Source organism: Colobus angolensis, unplaced genomic scaffold (genome assembly GCF_000951035.1).
Source record: "Colobus angolensis palliatus isolate OR3802 unplaced genomic scaffold, Cang.pa_1.0 Scaffold31, whole genome shotgun sequence".
NCBI classification, from domain to species: domain Eukaryota; kingdom Metazoa; phylum Chordata; class Mammalia; order Primates; family Cercopithecidae; genus Colobus; species Colobus angolensis.
Genome location: NW_012116377.1, coordinates 1,812,055 through 1,837,272, shown reverse-complemented (window position 1 = coordinate 1,837,272; position 25,218 = coordinate 1,812,055). Strand labels below are relative to the sequence as shown.

Here is a 25,218-nt window from a genome sequence, read left to right as displayed (position 1 = left end):
TCTGCTTTGGGAAAGACTGGAGGGAAATGCATGCAAACACGAGCAGTGGTTCCCTCTCAGCTCAGTCATGGGGTCAAATGTCCAGTGAGCACCTACTATGTGCTGGGCATTTGCTCTAGATGCTGGTGAGCCAGACAGACAGGGCCCTACCTTCATGGAGTGTGCATTCCAGGGTAGAAGGCTGAGTCTAAATTCCTTCAGATTTTCCTGTCCTTTTTTTTTTTTTTTTTAAACTATTGGAGAGGGGCTAAAGGCTAACAGAGACATTATCCAGCACGTTCTTTCCCCCAAGCCAGCCTCCCCCACCCTGTTTGAGCCGAGAGACCTCAGAGTTTGGCCCAAGCCAGAACACGACAAAAGGACAGCCTCTTAGCTCTGAAGGTCAGGAGCTGCAAAAGTGGCTACATGGAGTGACCTGGGAAATGGACGAGGCCGGGGAACAGGCAGCCCCCACTGTGCCCTCGCCTACCATGTGAGTCAGAAGGCTTCTCCAGAAGGAAGGTCTGGAGAGGAAGCGAGGGTGGCAGATGTGCAGGTGTGGGGCTCTACCTTGCCCCGATCTCCTGGTGGGGGCTGATGGCACAGTGGGAGCCTGCAGAGGGGACCTGGCCTTGCCAGTTCTTCAACACAGAGCAAGCCGTTGGGGCAGAGGGGCAGCCACCCCAAGAAGAGGATGCAGAGACGGGGTGGCGGGCAAGCCCAGGCAAGAGAGAAGCGTTGGGGTCAGGTGCACCCACGATGGGCATATGCCAGGTCCCGGGAAGCCCTCTCTAGTGGCCAGCCAGGCACATATGGGCATCCAGGTATCCCGAGCACCCCCCAGGTGCTCGGTGTGGGTCGGAAAATAAAGAGCCAGGGAGTCTGTCCTCAGTGTAGACAGGTTTGCAACCTGAAACTCCTCCAAGAGCAAATGTCACTGCAGTGTCTGAGGGGGCTTCCTTGAAGTGGCCACACCTGTGTTCTGCCCCCAGGAACAGGGCCTTGGTGTCACATGTGAAATCACAATCCAGAAGGATAAAGTCGTATTTCCTACCAAGCTGAGGACATGGTGAGCAGAATCCTTACCTTTTATGGAGTCCATATCGACTTTTTTTTCATTAAAAAGAAGAGGGCTTTGCAGCCAGCCAGACCTAAGCCAGCTTCTGTGGGCCCAGCAGGCCTCCCAGTCAGTGATTTATAGGGTCTTCTCATGGTCTTCTGATTTAACTTATGACTCTGATATGTTTGCATCCGCCCAAAGGACTCCTTGTGCATTGGGACTACGTACACACCTAAGGGCTGGAACCTAGGGGCACAATGCACTCTGACCTGCCCCATGCCACGCCACTCCACCCTGCCCTATACTGCTTTCTGTTCTATGCTAATAGAAAGGAGAACACAGACAGCTGGCTGAAGTCTACCGACTCGATCTCAGGATCCACTGACAGGTAGCAACCACCAGCCTGCACCGTGCTGGCCTAACTCCAAACCCTTCTGAGTGCTAACTCTGACCCCTGGTCCCCAGAACACCAAGACCTGCTTTTGTGGGACAAGAAGATGCCCAAGGCTGGGCCAGGACCCTGGTCACACCCCGAAGGCTACACCCCAGGGAACTCCATGTTCTCAGCTCCATGTGTGGGGAAGACCTGGCCACTGAAGTCAGGAGGAGGTCTGAGCTCTGCGGCGCCAAGGACCGAGGGGCTGAGGGGTTAAGTGGTTGGTTCTCCTGAGGCAATGACCCCTTCTGCATCCTGGCCCCTCACCTTGCCCTGGTGGCTTGCCAGGCCCAGAATCTGGTGGCAAATGGCACTGACCTTAGAATTATGACTCTCTAGCAGAGGAGGAACATTAAATACCAGAGAACATGGTCTCTCTCCAGGGACATAGTACCCTCTCTTGCAAATTCGACAGCTAACTGCCCAGCCCTTGTATATCCTCAATAGCAGGGGAGTGGGGAACCCTCCCATTGCACAGCCCCTCCCAGCTCTACACAGCTCTGATGAGGAGGGTGCCTTTCTGCACCAGGGCTGGGATAAGCCTCCCCATGACACCCTTCCCTACTCCCCGGGATCTCGCCCTACCCTCTGGGTCCACAGACCTGCCTATCTCCTTGTCCCTGCATAATACTGCAGAGACTCGGGACACTGCCTGGGATCCCTGTGGCTCTTCTGCAGTCTCCTCACTAGACAGGCCTCCTGCCTCCTTAAAACCACCCCACAGTATCCCTGTTCCACTCTCAGGACAGAGTCCAGAGCTGAGCACAGGCCTAGAAGATTCTAAGCTGGATTGAGCAGCAAGATTGTCACCTTCTTCATCCCGGGCATTACCTCAATTAACATGGCCACTGGTAGCACTGGCCATCCCACATTTATCCATCGGGTATGGGGGCTCCAAGTGCATGCAAGCTCTGTGAGCTTTTCTGTGCCTGCTTGGAGCCTGCCCAAGGCCCTGGTGGAGGCAGGGGCGGGGGGACTTGCTCACCCTTGCAGGACCTCCCGTTGGCCGTCATGGTGTAGCCCTGCTCAGGACATGCACACTGGTAGCTCCCTGGCACATTGAGACAGCGGAAAGTGCAGAGGATGCCGGCGCCTTGAGCACACTCATCGATGTCTGTCGGAGAGAGGTGCAGCCCCTGGTGAACCTTATCCACCCATAGAGCCCAGCCACTGACAGTCAGCCTGTCCCTGTCACAGCCACAGAGCTTAGGAGCCCATTTTTTAAATGAAGACAAGGGGACTAAGAGAGTAGAAGAGAGTTGCCCGAGTCCACGAAGCAAAACAGGACTCCCACTCCAGTGCTCATGCCCAAGGGCTGCTCCCTGACTCCTACTACCAGCTGAGGGGACAATCAGATGCCAGTCATGGCCACCTATGTAAACTTAGTTCTTCATCCCCCTGAAGTCGGGACCATTATTCCCATTTTACAGAGGAGAAGCCTGAGGTCAGAGTGGAGAGGCAATCTGTCCAAGGTCACACAGCCAGGAAGCTGCAGGGCTGGGGCTTGAACTCAGATCTGATGCTAAAACCTTTCTGTATACATGGCCCAGGAGGGACTCTCGGGGAGCCTGGCACAAGCAAAAGGAGTGCCTCTCTGGAAGGCGGCCCTTGGACAGGGGAAAGGTACCTGTGCAGGTGTGTCCATCCTCAGCCAGCTGGTAGCCCTGGCGGCAGTAGCACTGGTAGGAGCCATAGATGTTGGCACACTCCTGGCTGCAGCGCTGGGCCTCACACTCGTTCACGTCTGCAGGGACACCAGCAGGCAGTCATAGCAGGGCCCAAGTCTGCCTTGGAGAGCCCATCCAAATACCATCTGACAGCCAGGCCCACCGAGCTCCCTGAGCTGGACTGGGGTTGACCCATGTGAGGGCCAGCTTTCCTGCCAGGCCCGGTGACTGGGAAGGGATCCATGGCCTCCCAGGGGTCTCAGCCAACTCACCTCACCAGGAGAAAATGAGGGAATTTCCTCCAGCCTGGGGAGGGGCTGGGAAAGATCATGCCAGGTAAATGGGGCCGAGACCCCACGGCCCTCTAGCTTGGCCCCTCGCCCCCTCACTGAGCAGCCTGGTGGCCTTACTCCACATCAGTCCCCATTGAGCTGAGCCAACAGCACCATGAGCACATATGGGAATAATGTTACAGCCCTTCCCTCAGCCACAGGTGCATCCCGCACAGGTGGGTACACGGACCTTGGAGGCCTCAGATACCCCATTTGTGGGTACAGACGACACAGAGACCCAGCCTCTCTGGACTGAGGGAGCTGGGGCCCCAGGACCTCAGCAGGGGAATTCAGGACAGAAAACAACAGGAGAAAGGTGAGCATGGAGGCCAGAGAGGGTTGGGTCAGACAGAGGAGGAGGGAGGGGCCAGCGTGGGTGAACATGTGAGAGTGAAGGGTCGGGAAAGGCTCTGGGTTTTCCACGGTGGGTCTGCCCCCTGCGGATACCAGGCAGCATGGGGTCAGAGATGAGGGCCAGCGTACCTTCACAGTGCTTGCCGTCCGCTGCTAGCAGGAACCCAGAGGCACAGGAACAGCGGTAGGAGCCTAGTGTATTCTCACACGTGTGCTGGCACAGGCGGCCTGGTGAGGCCCAGCACTCGTTCACGTCTGTGGGAGGGCAGGCAGCAGGCACAGGGTGGGTGGCCCTGAAGCCAGCTCCCCCAGAGGCCATCCAGGGCTGAAGGGGAGGCTAAGTAGGAGAGGGACCCAGAAGGAAAGACAGGGAGAGGCCAGGACAGGCAGAGAGAGGCAAAGAGACCAGGTGGCGAGGAGACAGCAAGGGTGTCGGAGGAAGGCGAGAGGAAGAGGCCAGAGGGACAGACACAGGCAAGGCAAGAGACAAGAAGAGATGGTGACAGAGACTGAGGGAAGCAGAAAGACCAGAGTAAGAGGGGCAGAGCCACAAGGATGAGACAGGAGGGACTGAGAAGGTGGGGGCAGGGGCCAGAGCCAGGCCCTGGCAGGCCCAGCAGGAGGATGGGGCTAGCTGGAAGGCAGCCTTGTGGGCTCCAGCAGGTGGGCCCCACTCAGGCAGTGGAGGTGCTGGGCATGGGGAGGTGGAGTGAACAGAGGGCAGGGGCCCAGCCAGGTGTTCCCCACGGGTCCTGGCCACCAGCCTACCTACCGATGCAGCCCCGGCCGAAGGCGTCCCGCTGAAAGCCCGCTTTGCAGTCACAGCGGTAGGAGCCGGGGAGGTTGTGGCACACCTGGCCCTCACCGCAGCGGTGCACACCCGTCTCACACTCGTTCACGTCTGTGGGGGGCGAGCAGGGTACCTTGAGTTCTGGAGCTCCCTCCACACACACCTCCCACGGGTGGGGAAGCGGATAGGCCGGGCTGGCTGGCAGGGTGGGGGCGGCTGGCCTTACCCACACACTTGGCCCCATCATCGCTGGCGTGGTAGCCACGCCCGCAGATCAGCGGGTTCCTCTGGCACGTGTAGGAGCCCACTGTGTTGATGCAGCTGAAGCCTGGCCGGCATGGCTCGGACAGTGACGTGCACTCATTGATGTCTGCAGAGGCAGGTGTAGGTGAGAGGGAGCCTGGCATGGCGTCCTCCCAGGCCCTTGCCCCTCCCAGGGCCACACTGGGAGGAGTCAGTCCTAGGCTCCAGACCAGCCCTGGTCAGAGCTGCAGGGCCAGACTGTCCCACCTCTGTGCCCCACTACCCAAGGGATACACCTCCCAGAACCCAAGCTCCTGATGGCTGGCCCTATGCCCTCTCACATCTGCCCAACAGAGCAGCTGGAGGCAGGGCGGGATCGAGGTTGAGTGCTAGGATAACTACACCAACCACGCGCCAGGGGTCTAGGTGCCGGGGAAGTACAGCACATTAACAAGACGTTTTAGAGGCACAGAGACTAAGTTAGCAACCCCTTTTAGGGAAGGAGTTGTTGGGGGGCGCAGAGCAGGTAGAATCTCAGACCCACTTGGGGACTAGGCTGGCATCTGTAAAACTGTAAGTCTCAACCCTCGAGTGCAGCACGGAATCATTCTAGGAGGTCTCACTAGCATTCTCCAAAAATGGGAAATTTCAGTGGGTGTCACACGCGGTACTGTGTGGGGACATTTGTGTTCCAGTTCTTCCTGGATGTGTGTAGACGTATGTGCCAGGTCATGATCTATCACATAGCCACTGCTGACTGGTTAAAAAAACTGGATACTCATTCACATCCAGTCCAACCCCACAGATAGCTTCACAGAGGCCGCTGAATAATAACTCAGCCAACAGCTCAAGGTAATAGGAGCAGCTACACTTTGGGGGCAGTGGTGCCCCCAGGGTTGAACACTTGACATGCCCATTCACAGGTAGGGACAAGGGGGCTGGGAGAGGAATGGAGCAGCAAGCCAGGCCTCCCTGGTCTCTAAAGCCCTCAAAGCCCCCGCAATGCCTCCAGTAGAGCCCTAGGCTGGTGATCCCCAGCGCTGCAGCCCCCACTCACCCACACAGTTCCCTTCAGGATCCTGCAGGAAGCCATCCATGCAGCGCTGCCGGGCCTGGCAGTAGAAGGAACCCTGAGTGTTCTGGCACAAGAAGCCCGCCTGGCAGGTGTGCGTGCCCATCGCACACTCATCCACGTCTGCAGCGGAGAGGCTGGGTGTCAAGGGTTGGGGGACAGGTCCTGCCTTTACACCCAGCAGCCCTGCCCACATATCTCTGCCCACAGACCCATGACCCTGATGGCTACAAAGATCTCTCCGGGAAGCTGGCAGAACCACATTGTTGCTGGCATGGCCTTTGTCCCAGGAGTAATAGCAACATAACCATGTTTACTGTACTTCTCCTTGGTCCCACCATTGTTCTGGGCACTCTCAGCCCAAAGAAGTAGATGTCATGACAAGCCCCATCTTACAAACAGGAAAGCTGAGGCACAGACAAGGCTCTACCACTGGGGAGCACTGCACCAGGACCAGAACCTGGGGGACTGGCTCCCAAGCCTGCTCTGTTAGCCACTGTCCCACATTTGCAGGGGGCAGAAGTGGGGATGTCCCCACCGTGTGCCTAAATCTGTAAGGTAAGGTCATGTGTTCACACTTTAGGGAGGTAGCACAGGCAGCAAGGCTTCAACTCTGGAGACTTTCTGTTTCTGGAACATGCCAAGAGTGCTTCTTCCCCATACCCAAAAGGCCTTGGCATGCTGCCCCCTCTGCCTGAAGCTTCTCATTCAGGTCTCAACTCCAACATCACCTCTTCCGGGGGGCCTCCCTGGACCCACCACTTACAGGGGCCCCCGCCCCCAGTCACTCTGCCATCTCCATTTGCCTATGTGGACTCCACTGCCCCCACCACGAGGTCAGAGAAGGGCCACAGCACCCCACCCTGGATCCCTGGTACCCAGGACCTGGCAGGCACGTAAGAACAGCTCAGGAAGTACTTGTTGAAAGGGTTGGATGAAACCCCTCCCTCTGCTTAGAAGGCTGGAATTTTCCAGTGAAAGGGACGGAGTGAACCCTCTGTGGGCTCTACCTCAATGCACAAACCAGGCCACAGCAAGGGCCATAACTGGCACCCAGACATCAGCAGGCAGGAGCAAAGCCAGGTGGACCTAGCCTGCCCTCACCCTGCCTCAGACTCCCATCTCTGCCCCAAACACCACCATCGTGGGGTCTTCCCACCAGCAGGAAACCCAACTAAGGGGAGCCTGCTAGAAAGGAGGGGATGGAGAGGGGCACGGCCAGGCCTGAGCGTGGCCAGGGCAGGACACGGGTGGGGCCAGGGAGGGGTGGGGCAAAGCTGGCCATTGGGCAGGGCCTCCAGTTGGTCCTTCTGGGCCCTTCTCACCTTCACACTCGCCATCCTTGAGGGCATAGCCTGGTTCGCAGGTGAGTGCCTTGTAACAGTGGAAAGAGCCCAGCGTGTTCACACAGTGCTCGCCCCGGCTGCACGTGTGCAGGTCTGTCACACACTCGTTGATGTCTGCAGGGAGAGCGAGGCTGTCAGAAGCTGCAGAGTCCCTAGGACAGTGGCTGAGTGCAGCCAGCAGACCTTGGGCCACCAGGAGGGAGAGAGCTCCAGGTCCCGCCCTCAAGTTGCTCACCATTCAGAGATGTGGCTGATGTCTCGGCACCCAAACATCCCTTCATTCAACAAAGATTTATTGAGCGCCTGCTATGCACTAAGCACTGTTCTTGGCACTGGGTGTACATCAGTGACCAAGACAGAAATCCCTGCCCTTACGGGGCAGACACTCAAGGGGAAAGGACACAATAAATACATAAACAAACATAAATGGAGGTGGTGCTGAGTGCTATGGACAAAACAGAGCAGGACACAGGAGACAGGGAGTGCCCAGGTACAGTGGGGGGCATTGCTGGGGGGTGGGTCAGGGATAGATTCTCAGAAAAGAAGACATCGGAGCAAAGATGATACAAGATGACAGACTGGGCCATGCAGACAGACCAGGCAGATGGGTCAGGGACGTGAAGGCCCTGAGAAGGAAGCCAGCTGTGCAGGTTCAAGGGCCCGCTAGGAGGTGGGTGTGCTGCAGGGCAGAGAAGGGAGAAAAAGGGGGAGCAGGAGGAACGGTGGGAGCCACAGAGAGTTCCAAGCAGAAGAGAGAGTGGTCTGATTTATTTGGAGCAGGGATCCCTGGCAGGGGCTGGAGAATAGGGGTGAGAATCCAGGCAGGAGATTCAGTGGCTCGGACTACGTTTTATGGGCTGGGAGAAGCAGCTGGATTCTGAAGTATTGTGAAGCTGGAACCAACAAAACCCACTGACGGATGAGATAAAAGTGAGGTGGGAGGAGGGGCCCAGAGCTTCTGGCCAAGCAGCTCAACAGGTGGCAGTGAGGGCGGGCTATGAGGTGTAGGCTGCGGGGGAAGGTGGGAACCCTGCTGGCCGTGAGAGTTTGAGGGTGAAGAGGCAGCCAAGGACATGCCTTGGAGTTCACACAAGGGGTCTGAGTGGGAATACTAACTTGAGAATGGTCAGATGGCTGAGGCCACCCAGGGAAGAGAAGCACACGGAGAGAAGGCCAAGGACCAGCTCCTGGGAGATTCCAGGGATACGTAGTTGGGGAGAGGAGAAGCCAATGAAGGAGAGAGAGGACGCATAAGGGAGGTGGGGAGCCACAGAGGCTCAGAAACTGTCCCCAGGCCACAGAGGCTCGGAAACTGCCCCCGGGCCACAGAGGCCACCAACTCAGAAACCACCCCCAAGCCACAGAAGCCACCAACTCAGAAACCGCCCCAGGGCCACAGAGGCCACCAACTCAGAAACCACCACAGGGCCACAGTGGCCACAGAGGCCACCAACTCAGAAACTGCCCAGGGGCCACAGAGGCCACCAACTCAGAAACTGCCCCAAGGCCAGCGCTAAGCCAGTGTGGAGGGCGGACCCATTTACTCTCTCCTGGTGCTCCCCTTTGTGGCGGCAGTCAGGTGCACTAGTCCTCTCCTTATCTACCCATTCCACACACATAACTCTGAGCTAGGCTCCTGTGACCAAGCGGGTGTGTCGGCCCCAGCCCTGGCCCTCAAGGACAGGCAGGTGGAGGCTTGGGGGCTCCGGCCAGAGAACTACCCACTGTGGTCTGGACCATCAGAGCCACTTCTCAGGAGTGGTGACATTCGAGTTGAGTCTAGAAGCATGACTAGGGGACTAGGTGGAGAGGTGGAGGCCAAGGCCCTGGGGAAAGAGACCCTCCCAAACTCACAGGTGAACCAAACAGTGTCAGACCAGGCAGACCTGGGGATGGCTGGGAATGGGGAGGAGGGAAAGGGACAGTTCTGGGCCAGTGGTTTCCAAGGAAGGCTTGGTTGGGCAAGATAAAGACTTCTGATTTATAGGCTGGACTTACAGAAGGAGACCATTCCCAGGACCCCAGAAATGCCCATAACCCAAGGAGCCTCCCACAGCCTGGAGGAATTATGGTAATAAACAGCAGCACCATGGGCGGAGGCTCACCAGGGTCAGGTGGTTTAGAGGACATCGTTCTGCAAGCCCCATTTCTCAGAGGAAGAAATCAGCCTCCCAGTAGTACTGTGACTGGACCAGAGTCACACGGACAGCCATGTGGCAGATCAAGAACGGAAGTCAGAGCGCCCGGCCCAGAGCTGTACCCTTGCCCCATCATTCAGGTACTGCTGCAGCACCACTTCATGGGGGGCTCAGAGCTGGGGGCTGCCTCCCTCACATCTTCTTGCAGCCCAGCCCACCTGAAACACTTATCCCTGTGCCCAAGACAGTCTTCAAAGTACAGACCACAAAAGGCAAATGGTAAACACAGGGGAGTCCCTGGCACAGGTCACACCCAATACTGTCCCACTTTGATTTACATACCTCCAGTGATGGGGAGTTTACTACCTCTGCAGGTTGCCTCAGTGTAACATTGGTTGAATTATAACAAAGCTGTCACAAGACTAGCAAATTCTTTAAATGGACTAATTCATTTAATCCCCACAATGACACTTTGAGGTAGGTGCTGTTATCTCATTCACAGATGAAGAAACAGGCTCAGTTTAACCAACTGTTTTAAGGCTTTATATCAGAAATTGAAAGAGCTAGGATTTCAGCATAGGCAGGCAGGCTGGCTGCAGAGGCCACACTCTTGATCCTAGCATGAGCCTCCCATCTCACCTGCCTGGGTTAATAAACAAGTGCAGAGCAAACAAATGAACTGCAGGAGAGCCCAGTGGACATTTGTGGACGTACAAATGACGGAAAGAATGCGCCGCAGGTGCTAACACGACGGGATGAACACGTGTGCGAGGGGCATGGAAGGATGAAGAACAGGCGCTGACGGGTTTGTACAGGATGAACAAGGAGGGAAAGAAATAAAGGAATGCGTGTGAGCTCATAAATTTTGCTGAATGGAATGTGCCCTTGCTCTTTCATTCCCAGAACCCACTTTGCAGCTGCCTGGGGATCCCTTTTAGCGTGAGGTCTTATCTCCAGGCAGCCAGAGGAGCCTGCGTACTCAGGCATCGCGAGAGGGCAGAGCATCATGGGAGGGGTGCTCATGGGCCCTGGTGGGATCCGCCTTCCCAGACGCACACACATGGACCCAACACAGACAGGAGGAGCTGGCTGGCTGCTGGCAAGCAGGGTCAGGAGGTGCATGTTGTGCCGACAGCTAGAGGCCTAGGGCAAACATGTCTGTAGCAGGCGTTCAGCCTAGCACCATGGGCTCATGTGCCCAGCGGTGAAAGGCGAGGAAGGAAGGGGATATGTCCAGGCTGGACATGGTCCCCAAGCACAGAGAAGACAAATGGGGCTCTGGTCACATGCTCTAAACGCACTATGTTCTGATCTTACTTCCACACCTTTATTCGAGCTGTTCCTTCCACCCCGCATACCCTTCCTGATTTCCAAATGCTAACCCGATGCCACCAGCTGGAATGACCTCGCCCTCTGCGGGTGTCTCTGTGATGGCATTTACCACAGCCTGCCCTGAGTCCCAGCTACTTTGGGTCTATCTTCGTTTGGGACCACAAACTGGAGGAGGACAAGGGCTTACAGTCCTCTGCGAAAATACCAGAGGCTGCAGACGTATGCACAGAGCACTCCCAGAGCCCTGGCGCCTGGCCCACATGGGGCCTAAGAGAGGGGAAGAAAGAGGCATCACTGAGCACCGACCCAGGCGATGTGCAGGCCAGATGCCGGTTATGAGCCTGCACCCAGTCCTCTGGCCCCACGGTCAGAGGGGAGGAAAGGGAGGCTCAGAGGAGAGCTCTGCTGCTCGAGGTCACATAGCAAAGTAATGCCAAGCTGGTGTGCAAGGGGGGCTCTGCTGGACCCCAGCCTCTGTCCACCAGCCTCTGCGGAGGACCCTGGGGAAGGCATGTAGCTGTTGTAGCATGCTCACGGTGCCCGGGCTCTGTGCTACCCCGCACATGTCACACAATCGTCAAAAGAGGATCAACAGCCTCCTTATTACAGATGAGAAAACCACGGCTGGGGGAAGACAAGTCATTCATCCAAGGCCACAGAGCTTCTGGGGGTCCTGCTTGGAGCCCAGGCCTCCTGCCTCCAGACCCCACACATGCTATCCTTCTCCCAGCATGTCTGACCCCCTCATTTTCCTGCAGCCCAGGTGGGGTCCATGATCCACTAGGCCAACACATCCAGTTCCCTGACACATAGACACGTCCCTGGGGAAAGCAGCCTCCAGCTGGAGCTGGCAGCCAAGCGGGACAAGACGCCAGGACACAAGGGCATGACATGGAGCACTGCGGTGCCGGCTGTGCTGAGAGCTCACATGCAAAGGGCAGGCCCTTTGGCATGTGGCCACAGTGTGACAGGTTTGGCGTGGAGCAGAGCGGAGAGCTGTGACGGCGGGCGGCAGGTGGGGCCCTGGCTTACCCACGCACTTCCTGTGCGCATTGAGGATATAGCCATCCGCACAGAGCACTGTGTGGTTGACACAGTAGAAGGATCCCAGGGTGTTCACACAGAACTGTCGCCGGCTACAATCGTGAGCACCCATCAGGCACTCGTCTCGGTCTAGTGGCAGCCGCAGGAGGAAAAACAGAAGGACTGTTAGAGGGGCATGGGCTGCCACGGAGCATCAGTGACAGGAGAATGAGACCCAGCAAGGGGCAGGGGCCTGCCTGGGGCCTCCCTGCCTGTGTGTAGCTGGGCCTTGGGCCCAAGCCTGAGTGTGCAGAGCTGGTCCCCAATGCCCCAGTAAGGACGGTGGCAAGGTGAGACTCAGAGAGGGTGGGTGGCTGCCCACAGTCACAGTGGGGACAGGACCAAAGGCTGCCTCCCGTACGCACTCAACGCTTCCCACATCCACAGGCGCCAAGAGAACCATGCCACTGAGAGCTTGCAAAGTCCAGTACTTAGACCAGGCCAGAAACATAAACCAGGGAAGGGCCCGCAGGGGTTCCAGGACACTGAGTGTCTGTGCTCCATCCAAAAGGGGACGGGGGTGTGGACCCCTTGTATGCAGATTTCACAAAGTTTCAAGAGAAACTTGAAATCTGGAAGTGTTTTAAACATTCTTGTACTCAACATGTTTGGAACTCACTTGATTCTTTCCAATGCAGCAGAGTTGAGCAGCGCTCCTCCACAGGGCAGGTGCCCCTCTGAATGCCCGTTGCAACCTGTGGCCTGGACCCTGGCTTTCACTGCCAGGGCCCCCAGAGGAGGGAGAGGGTCCTGGGGATGTGCAGACATGGGCCAGGCTGCATGACCAGCACAGGCAGAGGGGCCTCACAGGGCTGGGCCCAAAGGAGGCCTGCCCCAGGACAGATGCAGCCCTTACATCTTCAGGGCCCTGGGAGACGGGGAGCAGGGCCCAGAGAACCCAGCACCACCTGGACCTGAGAGCTGCCCCCAGCATCGGAGAGGAAGGCCTGCCGGTCACTGCCATGTCATGTACCCTGGGCAAGTCTACTCTCCTCTCTGGGCTCACAGGACAGTGTTTGTCCACATCAGAACATAGTCTCAGCTGGAGATGGACACAGGCTTTCAGCTTCTGAGAGGAATGTGGGTATTCACCCAGGCAGACTTGACTCTGTTCTCCCCAGACACCCATCAGGGTCTCATTTCTGAGCCAGAACTGCCATACTTCCTAGACTCTGCATACTCCATTTCTGTCCTGCCCCCAGGCAGGAGGTGAAGTCTTGAGACCTCTCAGCTTGGTTCTTCAGATGCCATTCACTGTGGGAACCAACCCAGCAGGTGCTGGATCCAGTGGCCTCATTTTACAGTGGGGGGTCCTGACCCACAGAGGCCCCACAGAGACAAGATCCAGACCTAGGCAGGGTCACGGGGGTGGAAGGAATGTGTTCCTTGGAGAGCTAATCATCACCAATGTCCTTCATTTGGGAACAGATTCAGCCAGGCATTCCTGCTGTCCAGCGTCCCTCCCACTCCCCATCGGGGATACTTCCGGCTGCCCTTAAAACAACTGGCATTGCTTCCCCTTCCCCCTCTCCACCCAGGCCTGGTCATGGCTGCACAGACCAGGGCAACCCTCCAGGGCGAGGAGAGTGGAGGTAGTGTCCACAGACCAGCAGCACCCATATCACCTCGCTAGAAGCACAAATTCTCAGGCCCACCCACCCAGACCTATTGACTCAATCTCTGAGGATTCAGCAGAATCTCAGGCCCGCCTGTTTGACCCAGGCCTCCAGAGACTCAGGTGCACACTCCGCGGGAGAAACATTGCTCCAGGAAATGTGGAGCAACACCATGGGAGGAGCCCGGGCCCTGTTCCTCTGCAGCCCGCTGCAGCCCAGCCTGGAGTGCATGTACACACCGCACATACAGTGAGAGGGAGTGACTGTTTAACCTGCTCCACTGGGGGTGCTCATCATAGCAGCCAAGACTTTTCCCGCACAAACTCAGCAGGTTTTAGGTACCAGCCACGCCTACCTGGAGGCCCCTATCACAGGCCAACTCAGGTTTGCACAGGTAGGAGGGCACCCCAAGGCACTCACCTTCACAGGACACGCCATCTGCCATGATGGCATAGCCAGGAAAACAGGAACACATGGCTGAGCCCCCAACAGTGCTGCACACCTGCTTGCAGGGTCCGTTGTCTGAAGAAAACCACACAGAAATCAGAGACCACCAGGCCCTGGCCTTGGCCCACACTGGTTCATTCCCCATCCCTGGCTCTAACCTACTAGTGAGACACAGAAACAACGCCTCTGGGAGGCAGGGAGGCAAGGAGGCTGGGAGACAAAGAACCCCACTCCTGATCCTTTTCATAGGTTCATCCATTAAGTCTGCTCCAACGCCATCTGGCGTCGGGGACGATGTTCTTGGTCTACCTCCCCCACCACTCAGATCCCAGCCCATGCCTTGAGTGACAGCAAGAACAGTGAGGAGATGGAGGAGAAGAGAGAAGGAGGAAGAGAAAGGAAGGAGGCAGGGGAAAAAGTGGGGGAAGGGAATGAGGAGAAGAACAATAAAGAAGAGGGCTTTCTAGGCATCGCTGAACACAGTCTCCACAACAGGTGGGCAAACCAGGATATGACTACCTCAAGGTTGTAAGAATGGAGACAAAAAGCAGCTAACTGGCTTGTTTGGGGTCACACACCAGGCCCTAGGCTGCCCCCCACATCACATCTCCTCAGTGACTTCCTCAGCTCCTCACTCAGTCCCAGGTAAGCCCATCATCCCAAAACAGAAGCACACCCTTTGGAGGGGCCATCTTGCACATATCCAGCACCAGAGAGCTCATCACCTGCAAGCAGCCCAGACCCACTCCCTGGACCCTGGGTCCTGTCCTGGAGACAGCACCCCCACTGCTTACCTTTGCAGGTGTTCGGCTGCGGCAGTGGCAGCGGGATGGTGTTAGAGGCCACCTGGGAAAATTCGGACTTCAGTGCAGGCTCCCGTGGGGCTTCTGGCTGTGGAGGGTGACCCTCTATCATGGGTAGAGCAGAGAGGGGGTTGGGGGAGGTCTCAGGTCTTCAGCCAGGCCTCAGGCACTTCCAGGCACCTGCCCTTCTCACGCAGAGCACTGACGTTTAATCCCCCACCCCATTTCACAGGAGAGGAAAATGAGGTTTGGAGTGTGCATATACCTTGGGAAAGATCAGTCTCAGCTACTGGGGGCAGAGGGGGTGGAAGGAAAGGAGGCAAGGAAGAAGAGAGGGGGGAAAGGGAAAAGAGTGTCTAGATTAAAAACCAACAATCAATTCTAGGACCACTGGCTGGGAAGAAATCCCTCTGGATCACCACGGGCCCAGCGTTGGGGAGATAGCTGGGTTTTGGTAAGAGCCTGTCCCTGCACTCAAATAAAGGACAAGGTGCTGGGGCCAGGTCCCTGCAGATGGAGCTCCAGGAAGGAAGCTTCTATTTTCCCTGCCTCACAAATCTCCCATCACTGGAGGCCTCAGGCTTCTGTGGGTTCCAACGTATGGGGTAGAAGGAGGTGAAGGACCCCACAGTGTGCACCTCAGAAATGCCACACTCCCCTGGCAAGATCAGCCCTGCCCACAGCCCCTGCCCTGGCCATCAGGGCCCTTACCTGGGCGGCAAGTGCGGCCATCATCCTGTAGTGAGAAGCCAGGAAAGCAGGCACAGTGGTAAGAGCCCACAGTATTGATGCAAAGGTGCTGGCACAGCTCTCCCGGGAGGAGAAGGCACTCATCCTGGTCATCACCCGGCAGGCTGTTAGGCAGCTCGGCCTCTGTGCCCAGTGACAGGGCCTCTCGGCCCGCCATCTCTGCCTCTGAAACTAGGACAGGAGTTAGAACTCAAGACAGAGCCAGCTTGGTCAGAGTAGGTGGCTGAGACCACCAGCTTTGGGAAATTAGTGCAGGTCCTCACAAGGCCTCTGTGTGCCCGGCAGACAGCAAGGATAGATGAAGCAGGATGGATGGGTGGGTGGGTGGATGGATGGATGGATGGATGGGTGGTGACTGGATGGGTGGATGAATGAAGGAGGATAGATGGATAGATGGATGGGTAGATGGAAGGATGGGTGGATAGATGGATACATGGGTGGATAGATGAATGGGTGTATGGCTGAATGGATGGATGGGTAGGTGGATGGATAGATGGATGGGTAGATGAATGGATGAGTACATGGGTAGATGAATGGATGAGTACATGGATAGATGGATGGGTGAGTGGATGGGTGGGTGGATGAGTGAATGGAAGGATGGGTAGGTGGATGGATACATGAGTGAATGGAAGGATGGGTAGGTGGACGGATACATGAGTGAATGGGTGAATGGGTGTGTGGCTGAATGGAGCGATGGGTAGATGAATGAGTGGATGAGTGGATGGGTAGATGGACAGGTGGACAGACAGACAAATGGATGGATGGATTGGTAGGTGGGTGGACAGATGGGAGGATGGATGGATGGACAGACGGATGGATGGATGGACGGACGAGCAAATGAATGAACAGACCTCAAATAGTAAGAATGAACCCATCAGAGCCAGGTCCAAGTCTTCATCACTGAGTCCCCTACAATAGGACAGGGTCAGAGCCACAAGGAAGCTCTCACTAAAGTGTTATAATAGATTCAGACCCCTAACCTCAGTGACATCAGGGAGGACCTTCCTCAGCAGCAGAAAGAGCTCCAAATCTGGGCTCCACTGGATCAGATGTGACCATTGACCTGGGCCCTCACTAGCTGGGTCAACTTGGGCAGCACTAGGCCTCTCTGTGCCTCCAGATTCTGGGATAAACCCATCTCCCAGGGTTGTGCTGGGGAACAGGTGAGAGTGGAAGAGAAGGCTCCTGGGGCTGAGCTTCCTTGGGAAGTTCTTTGTTTAACAGCTGTGGGGAAAGCATGCAGCTAGGACTTCAGGGAGAGGCCTACAGCCCCTCTAAGCTCTGTGCCAGCCCAGGGCCTCCGCCCGTCCCACCCAATCCAGACAGTGGAGCCCACATAGAGAGTAGCTGCATGAAGTCACGTCTGAGGAACGTGTTTCATATGGAGGGTGTTTACATTAAGCTGAGGCCCAATCAGTTCCAGCCGGTGCCTCGAGACAGGGCCATGATGGCTGGCGGTCTGGCCCTGCAGAGACTCAGCACTGCAGGCAGGCGGCGGACAGACCCGGGCCCAGGACTCCTCCTAGCACACCACAGGCGAGACAGCACCTCCAGGATTCAGGTTCAGCTCACCCTCACCAGCACCTTCTTCACAGGAGGAGGGAGCATTGATCTCTGGCCTGGATCATGCCTGACTCTGTTGCCCACCTCCCTTCCACCCACCCGCCCTTTGACTTTTGAAGCCAGACTTCCTCCCAAATTCTACCTTCAGCCAGACTCTTCTGGGTGCTAACCTGGCCTTCACACCAGTACTCAACCAGCCCCTTAGAGCCAATCTCGGCAAGTAGCATTTCCTTGGACTCAACTTACTCTCTGTACCCACATCGGACTGGCTTCATCTGTTTTGGTTGATCTGCCCAGGCCGGGCCTGGTCAACCCCCATGCACTTGCCCCTGCCTCACCCTGATGGGAGATCCAGGTATCTGTTCTCCCACCTGTACCTCACAGGATATGAGCTCTTCCTGTATGATCTCCTGGGCCCTGGCACCTGTGGACAGCAGGCATCTTAATCCCTATGCACAGACTTCTGCCATCTTGCATTAAAGTGACAGAGATCTGGGTTGACTGAAGCCAAGGCTGACTGGGTCTAGATAAAACTCTGGGCAGCAGAAAGCCTGGGGCAAAAGTGAGAGTCATTAGAGCCAAGGTGTCCAGTCCTGGCTGTGCCAAAGACCCGGCATGTGCCTGGGGCAAGATCCTGCCTTTCTCTGGGCCTCATCTTCCCCCTCTGAGCTACTGAAGCATGGCAACAGTAACAGCAACAGTAGTGGCAATGCTGACTGCGTCGCTAGGCACTGCCAAAAGCCCTTGACAGGCATCCTATCATTCATCCTTGCACTGAGCAAGGTAAAGAATACAACACCATTTAATAGATGCCACAATGAAGGCTCTGAGAAAGAGCCTTCCTTCTGTGTGACTTGCCCCAGGTAAACAAAGGAACTGGGATTCCAACCAAGTCTGCCTGACTCCAGAGGCCAAGAGTTTAATCTTGATACGAGGATCTCATCTGTGGCTTTAATTCTCACTCCATGAAGTGCCCAGCACAAATCCACAGGGGACCCAGATGATGGTCCATAGGAACAGCGAAAAAACTGGGCTAGTGGTTCTAGAACCCACCTGGACATCTGGTCCCTAAGCAGTTGAGGCTGAACATGTGGATACCCATAAAGCAGGCCTGCCAGGAATCTCATGGCGCCAGCCCCCCAGCCACCAAGGCCCATGTACATAAAGGACATCTGCTGACTCACTGGGGTATCCTCATCAGGCTCCTGCAGACCTACCAGGCACAGAGAAGGCTAATGGTCATGGGTCCAGGAGACAGCCCTGGCTAGGGGACAGGGACTGGACATTGCAGCTGGAACAGTGGCCACAGTACAAGAAAGGAAGAAGAAGGGGGTGACACCAAGGACAATAAGGATGGATGGATGGATGGGTGGATAAGCAGATGGATAAATGGACATATGGGTGGGTGGGTAGATGGATGAATGGATAGATAGGTGAATAGATGATCAGACAGATGGACAGACAGATGGATGGATAAATGAATGAATGGATGGGTAGGTAGATGGAAAAATGGATGGATGGCAGGATGGATGGATGGATGGATGGATGGATAAACAGACAGAACGGATGAGTGGATAATGAATCAGTAGATAGACACATGGATGAATGGATGGATGGATAGATGGACGGGTGGATGGGTGGGTAGGTGGGTGGATGGATGGATGGATGGATAATTGGTTGGGTGGGTGGGTGGATGGATGGATGCATTGATGGATGGATGGATGGATGGGCAGATGATGGGATACAGGATGATTGAGGGAGTGAATGAACGAATGGATGGAGAGATGGACAAAAGGATGGGAGGATGGGTGGGAGATAAGTGCAATGGATGGAAAAAGAGCAGACTGGTAAGTGGATAGGGAGGAAGATGTACAGACAAAATAGATAGGGAGGAAGATGTATAGACAAAGAGAGGGGAAGGTGGTGAGTGGACAGTGAAAGGGTGATGGGCGGTAGTTGGTGGTTAGGTGGGTGGAGTGGGTAATCCACAGAAAACAATGAAATCACCATCCTCAGAACTCTGTTTAGAGCAGAGCTTGTGTCTCAAGCCACAGGCGATGATGGACCCAGGGTCCCCACAGAAGGCCAGAGGTCACCCAGCCTTCACCCCATATGCCACAGCCAGGGAAGGGCAGCACTCACCTCTCCGTGGTGCAGCCGCGGGCTCTGGAGGTCGGCGGACCTCAGGTACTATGAGAGGCTCTTCACCCTCACAGCAGGAAAGCATGACATGATTGCACGGATAGCCCAGGTTGGGATTGGACTCACATAACTGGCCCTCAGCCCGCACGCGGAGGCCCAGCCCACAGCAGTCACAGCATTGCTGCAAGGAGAGACAGTTATCACTGCCCAATCCCTGGCCCCCACCTGGAGCTAGGCTCAGGGGAAGGACTGATAAATGGAGGTGAATTCACCATTTTCTTTTCTTGCCTTTTTTTTTTTTAAATTTGAGACGGAGTCTCGTTCTGTCGCCCAGGCTGGAGTGCAGTGGCACCATCTCGGCTCACTGCAAGCTCCACCTCCCGGGTTCACACCATTCTCCTGCCTCAGCCTCCCATGTAGCTGGGACAACAGGCGCCCGCCACCGCGCCCAGCTAATTTTTTGTATTTTTTAGTAGAGATGGGGTTTCACCGTGTTAGCCAGGATGGTCTCGATCTCCTGACCTCGTGATCCGCCCACCTCAGCCTCCCAAAGGGCTGCGATTACAGGCGTGAGCCACCATGCCTGGCTGAATTCACCATTTTCTTATCTCCTCTGCCAAACTATGCACTCTCCCAGGGCAGAGAGGTCTTCTGCCTCTATTTCCCAATTCTGGCACAGGGTAGGACTAACATAAGTCTTTTGAAACAGATAACAAATAAACGGCCTTTTGTGGAAGGAACTAAACTAACCCCCCAGCCACACTCATTATCCCCTTATGTTTACTAGCAAACCCCAATACTACTCAAGTCAGTTAAAAGATGGCATTTCCCAGGGGTCTTTGCAGTTATAGATAGATGCACTCGGCAGAGCCTTCAGGAGGGCTTTAAACTGGGGATGACTCTACTTGAATCAAGTACATAGCTTTTGCTCCTCCTCTTCTCCTTCTTGGAGCACATATGTGATGGTTGGAGCTTTAGCAGCCAACTTGGGCCATGAAGTAACCCTGAAGATGGAAACTACAAGTTAAAGCTAATTAAACATAAAAATAGAAGACTAGGTTCCTAAAGATGTAGATCTACCCCAGCCCAGGCTGCTTTCCTTCAAAAATAAATTGGTTTTATTTATTTTAAAATACAGTGGTATACTGGTTGCAATAACAGCACCAATTATTCACTCTTTTCTGTGTTCACTGTCTTTGCAATGTGATAGTGCAGCTGCTTCTATTAAAAGAAAGTGTGTATTTCCCAACCTCTTGGTTGCGCCTTCTGTCTTGCTTTGGCCAATAGAATGAGATAAACGTGATGGTGTGCCAGTTCTTAGCCTAGGCCTCAAAAGACCTTGAATGCTTCTATTTATTTTCTTGTAACTCTGCACATCCACTAACTGAATAGGCCCATGCTAGCCTGCTGGGGGTTGAGACACTGCAGGGAACAGAGACAAGTCATCCCAGCTGAGGCCATCCTAGGTCATCTAGCTCCAGTGGAGCTGTCAGCTGACAGCAGCCACATAAGCAAGCAGCTACCCCCGCCCCCAGGATCAGCTGAGCATGGCTAAGGTCAGCAAAAGTACTCAGCCGACCACAAATTCATGCATTAAGCCAGCAACAGGCCACTATGTTTTGGAATGTATGTTACCCAGCAACACCTAACCGATACTCTATTCTTGCATCTCTCAGTGTTGAACACTACCCGCTAATGAAGGCCCATCACATACTTAACACTTAGTTTGCATTATCTCTGATCCCCACAACCACCCAAAAAGACATGGATTATTATCCTCATTTTACAGATAGAAAAGCTGAGGCTCGGAAAAGAGAACTGGCCGGGCACAGTGGCTTATGCCTGTAATCCCAGCACTTTGGGAGGCCAAGGTGGGTGGATCACGAGGTCAAGAGATCGAGACCATTCTGGTTAACACGGTGAAACCTCATCTCTACTAAAAATACAAAAAATTAGCCAGGCATGGTGGCGGGCACCTGTAATCCCAGCTACTTGGGAGGCTGAGGCAGGAGAATGGCATGAACCTGCTGGGAGGCGGAGCTTGCAGTGAGCCGAGATGGCGCCACTGCACTCCAGCCTGGGCGACAGAGTGAGACTCCGTCGAAAAAAGAAAAGGAAAGAAAAGAAAAGAAAAGAAAAAAAAGGAAAAGAGAACTGGTCCAGGGTCAAACATAAAGACAGAGAAGGGGATTCTAAATGTTTCTAAACCCTGTCAACAGGGTCCTATCACTAATACTAGTGGTTTTAAGGAAAAAAGATGACCCTAAGATGACCAAAATTGAAGTCAAAATCCTCTCCCAAATGCCAGAACCATCCAGCAGCCTCTGTCACCATCACCCAGGTTTGAGACCGTGGGCTTCTTCAATTCCTTCCCCCGCTCCTCAATCCAGATGAGGTCCCTTCTGGAAGGTTTCCTGAAACTGTGCCACTGTCCTAGTTTGCCGTTGCCTTGCTGTAGACAGCCAGCTATCCATCCCAATGTCTGTTTCCCTTCTTTCTCACGTTCAGTGAGGCACCTAACCTCCCAGAATAAAGACACCACATTCCCTAGTCTTCCTTGCAGTTACATGTAGCCAGGAGATGAAGCTCCAGCCAATGAAATCTAAGCAGAATTACAGTCCACCCTCAAAAAAGGGAGCTCTTCTTCTGCTCATGTTCACAGCAGCATTATTATTCGCAATAGCCAAAAGGTGGAAGCAACCCAAGTGTCCGTCGATGAATGGACAGATACAGAAAATGTGGTCTGTCCACACAAGGGAATATATTCCACCTCAAAAAGGAAGGAAACACTTACATTTGCTACACATGGCATGGATGAACCTTGACGACATGATGCTAAGTGAAATAAGCCAGACGCAAAAGACCAAACACTGTATAATTCCACTTCCATGAGTTCCCTAGAGGAGTCAAACCCACAGAGACAGAAAGTGGAATGGTGGTTACCAGGAGCTACAGGGAGAGGGAATGGGAGTTTAGTGTTCAACGGGAATAGTTTCAGCTTGAGAAGATGAGAAACTTCTTGGATGCTTGCTGGTGATGGCTGCACAACAATGTGAATGTGCTTAATGCCACCGAGCTGTGCAGTTACATATGGTTAAGATTTTACATCATGTGTATTTCACCACGATCAAAAACAATTTAAGCCGGACGCAGTGGCTCATGCCTGAAATCCCAGCACTTTGGGAGGCCGAGGTGGGCAGATCACTTGAGGTCAGGAGTTCAAGACCAGCCCGGCCAACGTGGTGAAACCCCATCTCTAGTAAAAATACAAAAGTTAGACAAGCGTGGTGGCATATGCCTATAATCCCAGCTACTCAGGAGGCTGAGGTGGGAGAATTGCTTGAACCCGGGAGGTGGAGTTGCAGCGAGCCGAGATCGTACCACTGCACTCCAGCCTGGGCGACAGAGACTCTGTCTCAAAATAATAATAATAATAATAATAATAATAATAATAATAATTTAAAACAAGGGGGCTCTCCTGCCCCTTTCTGGAGTTCGTCCTGGACCATGAGGTGGCAAATGAGAGCTGGCAGGACAAGACCACCATGCCTGTGCCCCGTTCCTGATGACCATGGAGCTGCTCACTCCTCGAACTCAGCCCTGCCTTCCTCCAGCCTGCAGCATATGATAGAAAAACCAGTGTGCCAGAAAATTTTCCATTACTTGTAGCCAAACTGACACCCTATCCCCCAGTGGCCCCCATGAGCTCGAGCACACAACCTGATCTCCTGCTGCAAATCCCTCCCACGGCTTTACAGACACTCTACTTGAAGCCCAAAGCTCTCAACATTTACTGTCCTTTATGTTCCAGCCTAAGGACTCCTGGTGGCCTATCTTTACTGCTGCCAGACCACTAGACCACACACCCCATTTCCCAACGTCCTCGCCTGTGTGTTAGCTGACACTGTTCTCTGCACCACTACTGCCTGGTGGGGTTTTACCCCATCCCCATCCCACCTCCCATGTGCGAGAAACACCCTCAATAACCAGTCCCCACAACTGCCAGAAGGGACCCTCAAACTCTCCTTGGGGTCCACCTCACTCAGAGTCAAACCACAGTCATTCTGATGATGGCCAGGAGCCCTGGCATCTCTCTGGGCTCAGCTCCACCTGCCCCTGTCACTCGATGCACTCCAGCCACACAGTCTAGACATGCCAAGCAGACTCTGACCTTAGGGCCTTCGCACATGCTGCACTCTGCCTGAAAGCATTTTCATAGACCTCCCCCACCCCAGGCATTGCACAAATGTCCCCTTCTCAGTGAGGCTGTCACTGGCCACTGTCAGCTGATACTGCAGTCCCTCCTCAGCCCTGGCACTGCTTATCCCGCCTCTCTTCAGGTTTTCCTCCTTAACACAATCGCCTGCGACCACGCCAGGTGCTAACATATTCATTGTGATCTTCCTCTGTCTTCCTGGCCAGAAAGAAATACCCCGGAGGGCGGGAATTGCCATCTGCGTTACTCATTGCTACATCCCTGATGCCTAAAACAGGGCCCAGGGCACACGCTGGTGCTCTAAAAATATTCTGTGAATTAATTGGTCAATATAATAACTGACGATGTTTTCTGCACAGATGAAGAGTCCTTCCACCCCAGGCGTGAGGGTCACTCCCAGGAGGAGCCCCGAGAACAGCCTAACTTTCTGGGCTGCAAGGACCTTCAGGCCCAGGCCAGCCTCCCGCCCTGCCCTGCCCCACCCCGCTGAGAAGGCCACAGGTCAGGCTTGCCTTATATAGGGAGACGCCGCAGGTGTCGTTGTCCTCAGCCCCACAAGTCTCACCCTCCTTGGCTCCCAGGACGCCGGCCATGCAGCTCTTCTCCTTCAAGTAGGAGACACAGCAGTGCCTCTGGGCTGTCCTGCAACAGAGGGGGCAATTCAGCCCCCAATCGCCCACCCCATCCTCCCAGAGTAGAAAATGAGTGAGGTTCAGAGGAGGGAAGCCCTGCCCAAGGTCCACAGCAAGGGAGCCAGTACAGGTGGCAGAGCCCGCACAACCTCCACTGGGTTGCAAAGGTTTCATTTCTTGGCTTAACCAAGAAGATGCAGGCCTGGGTCCCACTGGACTCGGAGTTGTATGTCCCTGACTTCTGAGAGAGAGGGGTTGGCATCAGAGTCTCCACCCTGACAACGGTCAGGGAGGACAGAGAGACCCAATCCCAGAAAAGGCTGGCAGGTCAGCCTGGAGGAGCACAGGTTCCGGGTCCCTGGTCACTGCCTGCCAGTCACTGTTGGGCTGCCTGGAGGAGAGGTGGCTGATGAGTCAGCTGCAGAGGCCAGAGCCAGGACAGGGCGGTCGGGATTATGGGGGACAGGGCTCAGCACCCCCTGAGGTGGGGCACATCCACAAGAGGGATGCAAGCATGTATTAGGACCACTTAGCGTCACACTCCAGGGTTCCCAATGCTGCATGCTCTAAGTAGCCCCATATTGGTGGAATGGCAGAAGGGAAAGACAAGGTTAGAACATAAATTATTTTAAAGGAAGCAGAGTGGTCTGGACATTGGGAAACATGGGGTCTAATCCTGGCCATGCTGCCAGTGAGCTGTGTGGCTTCGAGTGCATCACACTGCCTCTCTGAACTTCATCTTTCTTATTTGGAAAAATGAGCAGGTTAGACAGGGTCCCTGAAAAAAAAGAAAGCATGAGCAGCTGACCAAGAGCTCTCCTGGGCCTGGAAAACGGAAGGCATGGGGATAAAGGATTGCTTTGCTGCAATATCAGAGTCAGAAGAAACAACAAGCACAGCGGCAAGGGAGCACAGCGAGAGGCCAGCCTCCTGAAGACCCAAGGGTAGCAGAGCGGAGAAAGGAAGAGGACAGAGGAGAAAGCCTGAGGGGGATGAGTGCGGCAGCAACTGCAGCATGCGGTGAGGGGAACACCCGACTATTCCTAGAGGATAGCAGTCCTTTAAAACTTGTTTCAAATTGTACATTCCTTGGATCTTGCTCACTAGGCCAGCTACCAATTTATGTGGCTGGTTTGTTCCCAGGACCAGTCTTGGACTTTCCATGCCTAGAGAAAGCCTGGCCAGATGGCGCATGGCAGCCACACCCAGTCGCCCTC

At 54.9% G+C, this 25,218-nt stretch overlaps 1 protein-coding gene across 2 annotated transcripts in view; it reads right to left on the bottom strand.

Moving 5' to 3' along the window:
• FBLN2 (fibulin 2) overlaps nucleotides 1–25,218 on the bottom strand; it is an 83,764-nt gene that overhangs the window by 4,407 nt on the left and 54,139 nt on the right. For both annotated transcript variants that reach the window (XM_011950660.1, XM_011950661.1), the window contains exons 4-16: nucleotides 23,882–24,011; nucleotides 19,154–19,334; nucleotides 15,410–15,619; nucleotides 14,690–14,803; nucleotides 13,869–13,970; nucleotides 11,782–11,922; nucleotides 7,259–7,393; nucleotides 5,919–6,056; nucleotides 4,845–4,988; nucleotides 4,601–4,729; nucleotides 3,958–4,083; nucleotides 3,103–3,219; nucleotides 2,461–2,589 (exon numbers count right to left, since the gene is read on the bottom strand). In XM_011950660.1, the coding sequence (XP_011806050.1) occupies nucleotides 2,461–2,589; nucleotides 3,103–3,219; nucleotides 3,958–4,083; nucleotides 4,601–4,729; nucleotides 4,845–4,988; nucleotides 5,919–6,056; nucleotides 7,259–7,393; nucleotides 11,782–11,922; nucleotides 13,869–13,970; nucleotides 14,690–14,803; nucleotides 15,410–15,619; nucleotides 19,154–19,334; nucleotides 23,882–24,011 (1,796 nt within the window). The remainder of the gene's footprint in view (nucleotides 1–2,460; nucleotides 2,590–3,102; nucleotides 3,220–3,957; nucleotides 4,084–4,600; nucleotides 4,730–4,844; nucleotides 4,989–5,918; nucleotides 6,057–7,258; nucleotides 7,394–11,781; nucleotides 11,923–13,868; nucleotides 13,971–14,689; nucleotides 14,804–15,409; nucleotides 15,620–19,153; nucleotides 19,335–23,881; nucleotides 24,012–25,218) is intronic.